Source organism: Nerophis lumbriciformis, linkage group LG22 (genome assembly GCF_033978685.3).
Source record: "Nerophis lumbriciformis linkage group LG22, RoL_Nlum_v2.1, whole genome shotgun sequence".
NCBI classification, from domain to species: domain Eukaryota; kingdom Metazoa; phylum Chordata; class Actinopteri; order Syngnathiformes; family Syngnathidae; genus Nerophis; species Nerophis lumbriciformis.
The window spans coordinates 10,185,626-10,197,458 of NC_084569.2; the positions used below are offsets into that span (position 1 = coordinate 10,185,626).

Consider the following 11,833-nt stretch of genomic DNA (forward strand, 5'->3'; position numbering starts at 1 on the left):
AATGTGTCCGACTTACTGCCGGCAATGCGGACCAAGCTCTGACACTGATTATACAGGGAGCGAACTGCCACAATAAGACAGTCCGTTACCCCATACTCTCTGAGCACTCCCCACAGGACTTCCCGGGGTACACGGTCGAATGCCTTCTCCAAGTCCACAAAGCACATGTAGACTGGTTGGGCAAACTCCCATGCACCCTCAAGGACCCTGCCGAGAGTATAGAGCTGGTCCACAGTTCCACGACCAGGACGAAAACCACACTGTTCCTCCTGAATCCGAGGTTCGACCATCCGGCGTAGCCTCCTCTCCAGTACACCTGAATAGACCTTACCGGGAAGGCTGAGGTAAGAGTGTGACAGGGGTATGAATCCGGATGTTGCCAGAAAGTCAAACTGAAAACAATGAACTTAAATACTACAGACATGATTAACGAAAACAGGTGCGTGACTCAAAACGTGAAACAGGTGCGTGACGTGACAGGTGAAAACTAATGGTTGCTATGGTGACAAACAAACAAAAGTGCACAAAAAGTCCAAAAACAAAACCGAACATGACTAAAACAAAACATGATCACACAGACATGACAGCAGCCAAGAGAGCTGACTCCAACCTCGGCCGCCGACCAACTCTCGGCCAGTGTCCAGTCCGCATGGATGAGCGAGGACACGTCCAAGGAGACCGAGGTGTCCGATACCTGCTCATTCAGCCAAGACACTGTGAAGCTTGTCCGTCCGCAGCCCTGTCTCTTCATCCGCATCTCCTCCAGTCTCTCCAAACGGACTCTGGGTGTGGCAGAGACCCAGCAGCTGGTCTCCACGGCCAAAAAAAGCTCCCGGTCGGCAGATCCAGAAGCCCACAAAAAAGCACCGCAGAAGTCACGATAGTGCCACCCCTTGTCACACAGTCCCAAAGGATCCCGAACCAAAAGGCAAAAAAATTAAAGAAGAGGAACACAAAAGGATGACACAAGAGCACGGAGCTCCTGCCACCAGCAGCGGTGCCATCTTGGGGAAAAACAAAACAAAACGTAAGTTACCCTAAATATTAGAAACACCTCGTCTTATTTGTTACCTGAAAGTGCACACGATTTACTGCTCTTTTATAACATCTTGCAGGTGTACCTACTGTATATTTGTAGTGTTGTTTTTGCCACTCTTGACTTCACTTCTATACACTCACGCTTTTACTGTTCACATCAACTACATTCAGGATACTCATGCATTAAAGACGACCAGCTATGACATCATTTGTCTCTTCAATTAATGCAGTGGAAACAAAATCAGTTCTTACTAGAGATGTCCGATAAATGCTTTAAAATATAATATCGGAAATTATCTTTATCGGTTTCAAAATTATCGGTATCAAAAAGTAAAATGTATGACTTTTTAAAACGCCGCTGTGTACACGGACGTAGGGAGAAGTACAGAGCGCCAATAAACCTTTAAAGGCACTGCCTTTGCGTGCCGGCCCAGTCACATAATATCTGCGGCTTTTCACACACACACACGTGAATGCAAGGCGTACTTGGTCAACAGCCATACAGGTCACACTGAGGGTGGCCGTACAAACAACTTTAACACTGTTACAAATATGCGCCACACTGTGAACCCACACCAAACAAGAATGACAAAACACATTTCGGGAGAACATCCGCACCGTAACACAACATAAACCGGGAGACCGGGCTTTCGGCTCCGCCGCTCCCAGTCTGTGGAATGCTCTCCCTGACCACCTGAGGGCACCACAGACTGTGGATGCTTTTAAAAATTGCTTAAAAACCCTTCATTTTAAAAAAGCCTTTTTTTTAGATATATGCATACTAGTTTTAGCTGTTTGGCTGTTCTAGTTTTTGTTTTTATTCATTTTTTATTATCTTTAATTTAGAAATGCTTTAAAATGTAATATCGGAAATTATTGGTATGGTTTTTTTTATTATCTGTATCGTTTTTTTTTGTTTTTTTTTATTAAATCAACATAAAAAACACAAGATACACTTACAATTAGTGCACCAACCCAAAAAACCTCCCTCCCCCATTTACACTCATTCACACAAAAGGGTTGTTTCTTTCTGTTATTAATATTGTGGTTCCTACATTATATATCAATATATATCAATACAGTCTGCAAGGGATACAGTCCGTAAGCACACATGATTGTGCGTGCTGCTGGTCCACTAATAGTACTAACCTTTAACAGTTAATTTTACTCATTTTCATGAATTTCTAGTTTCTATGTAACTGTTTTTATATTGTTTTACTTTCTTTTTTATTCAAGAATTTTTTTAAAATGTATTTATCTTTTTTTATTTTATTAATATTTTAAAAAAAAGGACCTTATCTTCACCATACCTGGTTGTCCAAATTAGGCATAATAATGTGTTAATTCCACGACTGTATATATCAGTATCGGTTGATATCGGTATCGGTAATTAAAGAGTTGGACAATATTGGAATATCGGATATCGGCAAAAAGCCATTATCAGACATCCCTACTTTTTTTATTTATTTTTTTATTTTATTTTATTTTTTCAAATTTTATTTTATTTTATTTTCTTAATACACTGTAGCACTTTGAGGTTGTTTACTCAATGTAAAGTGCTTTTTACAAATAAAAAATATTATTATTAACAACAGAACAAATACCCAGTACCCCTTGCAGCACTAACTCTTCCGGGACGCTACAATATACATCCCCCCCAAACCCACCGACCTCAACCTCCTCATGCTCTCTCAGGGAGAGCATGTCCCAAATTCCAAGCTGCTGTTTTGAGGTATGTTAAAAAAATAAAAAATAAAAAATATGGCAGTGCCATGTTGGCATTTTTTCCAATAACTTGAGTTGATTTATTTTGGAAAACCTTGTTACATTGTTTAATGCATCCAGCAGTGCCTCACAAACAAAATTAGGCATAATAATGTGTTGATTCCTTGACTGTATATATCGGTATCGGTTGATATCAGTATCGGTAATTAAAGAGTTGGACAATATTGGAATATCGGATATCGGCAAAAAGCCATTATCGGACATCCCTACTTTTTTTATTTTTTTTATTTTTATTTTATTTTTTTAAATTTTATTTTATTTTATTTTTTTAATACACTGTAGCACTTTGAGGTTGTTTACTCAATGTAAAGTGCTTTTTACAAAAAAAAAAAAATAATATTATTATTATTATTAAACACAACAGAACAAATACCCAGTACCCCTTGCAGCACTAACTCTTCCGGGACGCTACAATATACATCCCCCCCAAACCCACCGACCTCAACCTCCTCATGCTCTCTCAGGGAGAGCATGTCCCAAATTCCAAGCTGCTGTTTTGAAGTATGTTAAAAAAATAAAAATTAAAAAAATATGGCAGTGCCATGTTGGCATTTTTTTCCATAACTTGAGTTGATTTATTTTGGAAAACCTTGTTACATTGTTTAATGCATCCAGCGAGGCATCACAAACAAAATTAGGCATAATAATGTGTTGATTCCACAACTGTATATATCGGTATCGGTTGATATCAGTATCGGTAATTAAAGAGTTGGACAATATTTTTATTTTTATATATTTTATTTTTTATTTTATTTTATTTTTTTAATACACTGTAGCACTTTGAGGTTGTTTACTCAATGTAAAGTGCTTTTTACAAATAAAATATATTATTATTATTATTATTATTATTATTAAACAACAGAACAAATACCCAGAATCCCTTGCAGCACTAACTCTTCCGCATTTTTTCCCCCATAACTTGAGTTTATTTATTTTGGAAAACCTTCTTACATTGTTTAATGCATCCAGCGGGGCATCACAAACAAAATTAGGCATAATAATGTGTTAATTCCACGACTGTATATATCGGTATCGGTTGGTATCGGTAATTAAGAGTTGGACAATCTCGGAATATCGGCAAAAAAAGCCATTATCGGACATCTCTAGTTCTTACTGTTTTTCAGTGCACTCAAATGACATATTGACCTTATCTTTTCATTCAAGACACTTAAGATGCAGACTGACATCAACAAAACAGAAGAATAAAGTACTAACTTGGTGTCTTAAAGCAGCACACAGGACTTCTTATCTTTGAATGGGTTGGAGGAGGCTGCAATTCCAGTGAGCAGAGGGTCAGTGCGTCTGTTGTCCTGGCAGTACTGCACCAAATCTACAGCCGTCAGCGAGATCTGGGACACAGGTGGAGACATTTTTACAAGAATGGAAACATTTTTTTTTTTTCAAATATCTGGCACACATACTACCATACCAGCAGCCAACATACCTTAATTCTCTCCATGCTGGCCTCCACCCGAAGCTGCTCCACCACTTTTTGCACGTGAGCCAGACTATTACTGCAACTCATTTCTTTCAACAACCCAAAAAGGTTTTTCAAGGGAAAAGGGGGGAAAAAATTGTGATTTTTGAACAGGTTCAGGTCCAAAAAGCTTCTGTTTTGAACCTGCACTCCAGTTCTATTCACTGCTGCTGTTGAGTGGAGGGGTTGAGAGGTCCTTTTAATGCTGCTTTAAAGGTCATCTGGAAAAGGTCACAAAAAGCACGTCATAAAAAATATTTAATGCTTCCCATGCAATGTTTACTCACAAAATATCTCATATATACCTTTTTATAGATGTATGAACTTGTAAATCTATAATTGTAAAAAAAAAAAAAAATAGTCTAGCCTTATTTATAAAGTGTTTTAATATTAGATTTTGGCAGAGAAGCATCCAGCACAAACATGAAAAAGATTGAGCTCTTACACTTACCTTATTTTTTTCATTTTTTCATTTATTTCAGGCAATGACATAAAAAAAGTACACAGTTGACAACATATAATAATATAAATTAATATAGTGCAAAAATTAATGTACAGTATGTAATGCACCTGAAATAAAATAAAAATTTTGTTGAAAAATATATAAGATTATTATAATTTATTTTGTGCGAGAACATGTGTTTTTGGTTGTAAGTATAGGAAGTAATACACCAATGTACCACTGGGTTGTTGTTAGCGGTAGTGAGTTCATTTAATTAAACGTCGAAGAAGATCTTCATGAAGTACTGTTTTTGCTTCCTTTTTTTTGCCGTAGTTTGTATCTTTATTTTTAGAAAATATATAGTGAATATATTTTTAAATACACATCTTGAAAAATGTATATTGTATTGTATGTGAATATCTGTATCATAGTTTGTTGAAATAAAGTCCAGCATTTTTTATAAAGTGTTTTAACATTAGATTTTGTCAGAGAAGCTTCCAGAACAAACATAAAAATATTGAGCTCTTACACTTACCTTAAATAAAATGAAAACATTTACGAAAAATATGTAAGGTTATTTTTTCTTTTATGCGAGAAAATGTGTTTTTGGTTTTAAGTATAGGAAGTAATACAACAATGTACCACTGGGTTGTTGTTAGCGGTAGTGAGTTCATTTCAATAGAATACAATAGAAAGTACTTTATTGATCCCTGGGGGGAATTCAGCACCACAGTTCGCTCACAATAGACAATAATAATAATAAATAATATAATATATATAATATATGAATAATATAAATATATTCTACGTATATTCTACATTTAAGTGCAGTCAAGAAGGAGCATTATACAGGATTGTCTCAGAAAATTAGAATATTGTGATAAAGTTCTTTATTTTCTGTAATGCAATTAAAATAACAAAAATGTCATACATTCTGGATTCATTACACATCAACTGAAATATTGCAAACCTTTTATTATTTTAATATTGCTGATTATGGCATACAGCTTAAGAAAACTCAAAAATCCCATCTCTAAAAATTAGAATATTTCCTCAGACCAAGTAAAAAAAAAAAGATTAACAGCAAAACAATCAAACATTTGAAAATGTCAATTAATGCACTAGGCCACTACTCAGTGGCCTAGTGGTTAGAGTGTCCGCCCTGAGATCGGTAGGTTGTGAGTTCAAAATCCCGGCCGAGTCATACCAAAGACTATAAAAATGGGACCCATTACCTCCCTGCTTGGCACTCAGCATCAAGGGTTGGAATTGGGGGTTAAATCACCAAAAATGATTCCCGGGCGCGGCCACCGCTGCTGCCCACTGCGCCCCTCACCTCCCAGGGGGTGATCAAGGGTGATGGGTCAAATGCAGAGAATAATCTCGCCACACCTAGTGTGTGTGTGTGACAATCATTGGTACTTTAACTTTAACTTTAACTTTTACTTGGTTGGGAATCCTTTTGCACGGATTACTGCATCAATGCGGTGCGGCATGGAGGCAATCAGCCTGTGGCATTGCTGAGGTGTTATGGATGCCCAGGATGCTTCAATAGCGGCCTTTGGCTCATTTGCATTATTGGGTCTGGTGTCTTTCAGCTTCTTCTTCACAATACCCCACACATTCTCTATGGGGTTCAGGTCAGGGGAGTTGGCAGGCCAATCGAGGACAGTAATGCCATGGTCAGTACACCAGTTACTGGTGGTTTTGGCACTGTGGGCAGGTGCCAGATCATGTTGGAAAATTCAATCATCATCTCCATAGAGCTTTTCAACAGATGGAAGCATGTAGTGCTCTGAAATCTGATTGACTCTGGACTTGATGAAACACAGTGGACCAACACCAGCAGCGGACATGGCTCCCAAAACCATTGCTGACTGTAGGAACTTCACACTGGATTTCAAGCAACTTGGATTTTGCTCCTCTCCAGCCTTCCTCCAGACTCTAGCGCCTTGACTTCCAAATGAAATACAAAACTTGCTTTCGTCTGAAAGCAGGACTCTGGACCACTCTGCAACTGTCCAGTGCTTCTTTTCCATAGCCCAAGTCAGACGCTTCTAGAGATTTTAGAGCACTACATGCTTCCATCTGTTGAAAAGCTCTATGGAGATGATGATTTCATCACCACACCCCACTATCGCAGAGTCATCAGAAAACTTCTAAAGGTGGCAGGACTCTGAGTGATAGTGGAAATCGGTGGTGTAGATGGTGAAGAGGAAGGGGGAGAGGACTGTGCCCTGCAGGGCGCTGGTGTTGCTGACCAGCCTGTCAGACACACAGTCCTGCAGTCGCACGTACTGTGGTCTGTCAGTCAGGTAATCAACAACCCAGGACACCAAGGGGGCCTCCACTTGCATCGCATCCAACTACACATTGCCCAGGCCGTATGGTATCGAAAGCACTGGAGAAGTCAAAAAACAAGACCCTCACACTGATCGCAGGCTTGTCTAGGTGGGTGTGGGCTTGGTTCAGCAGATAGATGACTGCGTCCTCCACTCCCAATCAGGGCTGGTAGGCAAATTGGAGTGGGTCCAGGTAGAGCTTGATTGTAGGGCGGAGTTGTTCCAGGACCAACCTCTCCATAGTTTTCATGATATGGGAGGTTAGAGCCACCGGCCTGTAGTCCTTCGACGTGCTGGGTGGCGTGCACTTGGGGATGGGGACCACGCATGAGGTTTTCCACAGTGTGGGGGCTTTCTGCTTTCTGCAGCCTAAGGCTCATGTTGAAGATGCGCTGGACCACACCTCACAGCTGTGGGGCGCAGGCTTTGAGCACCCTGGGGCTCACACCGTCAGGACCTTGCGGCCTTGCCTGTTTGTAACTTATTTAGCTGTGCATTCACCTGTTCTGCAGACAGACACACTGGGGTGGTCTCAGGTTGTTGGGTCATCAAGCTGAGGGTGAGGTGTTAAGTGGAGGGATCAGGTAGTCATTGGAGTTGGGGGGCTGCGAGGGGGGGATGGATTGGTTCGCTGAAGTTGACAGGGGGCCGGCTGGAATGTCTTGGGGTGGGCAGGAGCTTGTCGGGGCCACTATGTCAAACCTGTTAAAGAACTGGTTTAGCTCATTGACCCTCTCTTTTTCTCCGTCCACCCCCCCTACCCCCGGCGGTTTGAGGCCGGTGATGGTCTGCATACCTCTCCAAACCGCCTTCATGTTCTTGTATCTTCAGCTTCTCTTCCAGCTTCCTCCTGTAGTTCTCCTTGGCGTCCCTGAGTTTGGTTAAACCTTAAAACGTCGAAGAAGATCTTCATAAGGTTTGTGCTTCCTTTTTTTTTACGGGAGTTTATCTTTATTGTTAGAAAATATATAGTGAATATATTTTTTAACACATCTTGGAAAATGTATATTGTATTGTACGTGAATTTATGTATCATAGTTTGTTGAAATAACGCCTTTTTTATAAAGTGTTTTAATATTAGATTTTGGCAGAGAAGCATCCGGAACAAACAGTAAAAGATTGAGCTTTTACACTTACCTTAAATAAAATGAAAACATTTTTGAAAAATATGTAAGGTTATTGTTTCTTTTATGCGAGAAAATGTGTTTTTGGTTTTAAGAATTGGAAGTGATACACCAATGTACCACTGGGTTGTTGTTAGCGGTAGTGAGTTCATTTAATTAAACGTCGAAGAAGATCATAAGGTACTGTTTGAGCTTCCTTTTTATGGTAGTTTGTATCTTTGATTATTGTTTGAAAAATATAGCGAAAATATATTTTTAAATACACATCTTGTTAAAATGTATATTGTATTGTATGTGAATATCTGTATCATAGTTTGTTGAAATAAAGTCCAGCCTTTTTTTATAAAGTGTTTTAATATTAGATTTTGGCAGAGAAGCATCCAGAACAAAAAAATAAAAGATTGAGCTTTTACACTTACTTTAAATAAAATAAAAACATTTTTGAAAAATATGTAAGGCTATTGTTTATTTCATGCGAAGAAGGTGTTTTTGGTTTTAAGTATTGAAAGTAATACACCAATGTACCACTGGGTTGCTGTTAGCGCTAGTGAGTTCATTTAAATAAACGTCGAAGAAGATCTTCATTGATTGATTGATTGATTGAGACTTTTATTAGTAGATTGCACAGTACAGTACATATTCCGTACAATTGACCACTAAATGGTAACACCCGAATCAGTTATTCAACTTGTTTAAGTCGGGGTCCACGTTAATCAATTCATGGTAAAATTCATGTTTGTGCTTCCTTTTTTTTTTTTTACAGTAGTTTCTATCTTGATTATTGTTTTTAATGGTTTACAATTATCAATCAAATCTTGGAGAATGATTAAGAGTACAAAAGCCCTTAAATTGATATATTTGGTAAAAACATTTAAAAGTGATTTAGGTTGCCCTTTTTTTTAATTATATTTTTTTATTATTATTATTTATTAATATTTAATACTCTGATCTGTATTTGCTTTTGTTTACTTTCCTTGTTGCTGAAAGTGCCTTGACTGTTGTGTGAATTATAAATGTATGTTTTTTGTTCAATAAAAAAAAAAATATATAACGGAAATATTTTTTAATACATATATTGGAAAATGTATATTGTATTGTACATGCATTTCTGTATCACGGTTTGTTGAAATAAAGTTTTGGCAAAAAAAAAAAAAAAGGTTGGTGCGTTTCCGCTTTCCGCAGTGCAACAATAAAGTGCGACAGATGCGGGTGTTTCTTGGCAGCGTTGTTCTTTTTATGTGGTGGAAACTATTGAATTCCTCGACGCTTTCTTTTCCAGCGTCTTTTTAAGGTATGTGAACATTTTATCTATAGTCCTATTGCGTTGTCTTTTTTTTACGTGTTTGGTAAGAGCAAGCGATTGTTTTTAGCTTGTGTTTAGCTAAACCTACAAACCGGAAGTTGATAATTCGTTTAGTAATCAGTACTAGTTAAAGTTACACGCTTTGTAATGATTCTTTGTTTTTCAGTGGCGGGACAAACCCCCCAAAATAAAATAAATCTCGCTACGTAAACATTACTTGGATGTGTGGTTAAGCTAGTCGCATATTTTTGCTGTTTGATAAGGGCAAGCGATAGTTTTTAGCTAACCTATAAACCGGAAGTTGATATTTCGTTCAGTAATCAGTACAAGTTGAAGTTAAACGCTTTGTAATGGTTATTTGTTTTTCAGTGGCGGGACAAACCCCCAAAAATAAAATAAATCTCGCTACGTAAACATTACTTGGATGTGTGGTTAAGCTAGTCGCATATTTTTGCTCTTTGATAAGAGCAAGCGATAGTTTTTAGCTAACCTATAAACCGGAAGTTGATATTTCGTTTAGTACTAGTTAAAGTTACACGCTTTGTAATGGTTCTTTGTTTTTCAGTGGTGGGACAAACCCGAAAAAAGAAAATAAATGTTGCTACGTAAGCTTTACGCGGATGTGTGGCTTGTGCAGCCCTTTGAGAAACTCGTGATTTAGGGCTATATAAATAAACTAACACCCTCCCTTCCACATCCTACCTCCCCGGATTGTAAATAATCAAATGTAAATAATCAAATGTAGATACTTATTCTTATGCTTTCTGATCTCTCTCTCTATGCCCACTACTTGCTGTACATATCCTACCAAGTCAGTCCTACACTGTTCCAATGTCCATTTCTCTGATGATGCAATTGTTGATGACTGAAGTGTTGATATCAACCAAACCTAACCCCCCCCCCCTCTACATCCCACACCCCAGAATGTAAATAATGTAAATAATTCAATGTATATACTCTGAAGGGACGGCGTGGCGAAGTTGGTAGAGTGGCCGTGTCAGCAATCGGAGTGTTGCTGGTTACTGGGGTTCAATCCCCACCTTCTACCATCCTAGTCACGTCCGTTGTGTCCTTGGGCAAGACACTTCACCCTTGCTCCTGATGGCTGCTGGTTAGCGCCTTGCATGGCAGCTCCCGCCATCAGTGTGTGAATGTGTGTGTGAATGGGTGAATGTGGTAATACTGTCAAAGCGCTTTGAGTACCTTGAAGGTAGAAAAGCGCTATACAAGTATAACCCATTTATGATTATCTTGTGTGATGACTGTATTATGATGATAGTATATACCAGTGGTTCTCTTGAAGGTATGCCAAGGGGTACGTGAGATTTTTTTTAAATATTCTAAAAATAGCAACAATTCAAAAATCCTTTATAAATATAAATAAAAAGCTATCTTTTTTTCCAAATAGTTCAAGAAAAACCACTACAAATGAGCAATATTTTGCACTGTTATACAATTTAATAAATCAGAAACTGATGACATAGTGCTGTATTTTACTTCTTTATCTCTTTTTTTCAACCAAAAATGCTTTGCTCTGATTAGGGGGTACTTGAATTAAAAAAAATTTCACAGGGGGTACATCACTGAAAAAAGGTTGAGAACCACTGGTGTATACAGTATCTGTATCATGAATCACGACTTAAACAAGTTGAAAAACTTTCGGGTGTTACCATTTAGTGGTCAATTGTACAAAATATGTTCTGCACAGTGCAATCTACTAATAAAAGTTTCAAATTGATTTATATATATTTTTGCTCTTTGACCAACCTCCTCTCCACCTGTCAGTTTTAGGAGAAGGAATGGCAGAACACGCCCCCTCTGTTGCCCTTGAGGCTGTTCATAAAACCACCAGTGACCTACCGAAGGACCTACCCATGATTAAAGGCTACGACTTCAACCAGGGTGTGAATCTCCATGCTGTGTTGCAGTCATACCTCACCACGGGCTTCCAGGCCAGCAGCCTTGGCTTGGCCATCCAGGAGATCAACCACATGGTGAGGATGCTGAAGGGAGTGGATTTGCCGATAAAGCCAGATCTGGGCAAAATGCGGGCCACTTGCGGCCCATTGAGACAGTGTTTTTCAACCACTACATACAGTCTGGTGTGCCGTGGGAGATTATGTAGTTTCACCTATTTGGGTTAAAAATATTTTTTGCAAACGAGTAATTTTAATCCGCAAATAATGTGCCGTTGTTTAGTGTCGGTGCTTTCTGGAGCTCGGCAGAGTAACCATGTTATTCTCTTCCATATCAGTAGGTGGCAGCCGGTAGCTAATTGCTTTGTAGATGTCGGGAACACGTCGTGTGACACGACGACGTGTT

General features: G+C 38.6%; 2 protein-coding genes across 3 annotated transcripts in view; one reads left to right on the forward strand and one right to left on the reverse strand.

The window, feature by feature from the left end:
• Positions 1 to 4,046: 4,046 nt before the first annotated feature.
• Positions 4,047 to 8,039, reverse strand: LOC133615093 (guanine nucleotide-binding protein G(I)/G(S)/G(O) subunit gamma-7-like). 2 transcript variants are annotated; one of them, XM_061973444.1, is made up of 3 exons: positions 8,024 to 8,039; positions 4,268 to 4,350; positions 4,047 to 4,172 (listed from the first exon to the last, which is right to left on the reverse strand). In XM_061973444.1, the coding sequence occupies exons 2-3, from the start codon at positions 4,346 to 4,348 to the stop codon at positions 4,047 to 4,049; spliced, it is 207 nt and encodes a 68-aa protein (XP_061829428.1). In that variant the 5' UTR covers positions 4,349 to 4,350; positions 8,024 to 8,039. The 2 variants fall into 2 exon arrangements, with proteins under 2 accessions (XP_061829428.1, XP_061829427.1); XM_061973443.2 differs by lacking the exon at positions 8,024 to 8,039 and having other exon boundaries at positions 4,268 to 4,392.
• A 1,338-nt stretch (positions 8,040 to 9,377) lies between these two features.
• The window catches only part of dhps (deoxyhypusine synthase), a 31,540-nt gene continuing 29,084 nt past the window's right edge, over positions 9,378 to 11,833 (forward strand). The window contains exons 1-2 of the mRNA XM_061974263.1: positions 9,378 to 9,499; positions 11,297 to 11,505. Coding sequence (XP_061830247.1) covers positions 11,311 to 11,505 — 195 coding nt within the window. The 5' untranslated portion in view covers positions 9,378 to 9,499; positions 11,297 to 11,310. The remainder of the gene's footprint in view (positions 9,500 to 11,296; positions 11,506 to 11,833) is intronic.

Coding starts and splice junctions, on each gene's coding strand:
- LOC133615093 (XM_061973444.1), bottom strand. CDS start 4,348: ATGAGTTGCAGTAATAGTCTGGCTCACGTGCAAAAAGTGGTGGAGCAG. Junction 4,173..4,267: donor CCAGCATGGAGAGAATTAAG/GTATGTTGGCTG, acceptor CCTGTGTCCCAG/ATCTCGCTGACGGCTGTAGA.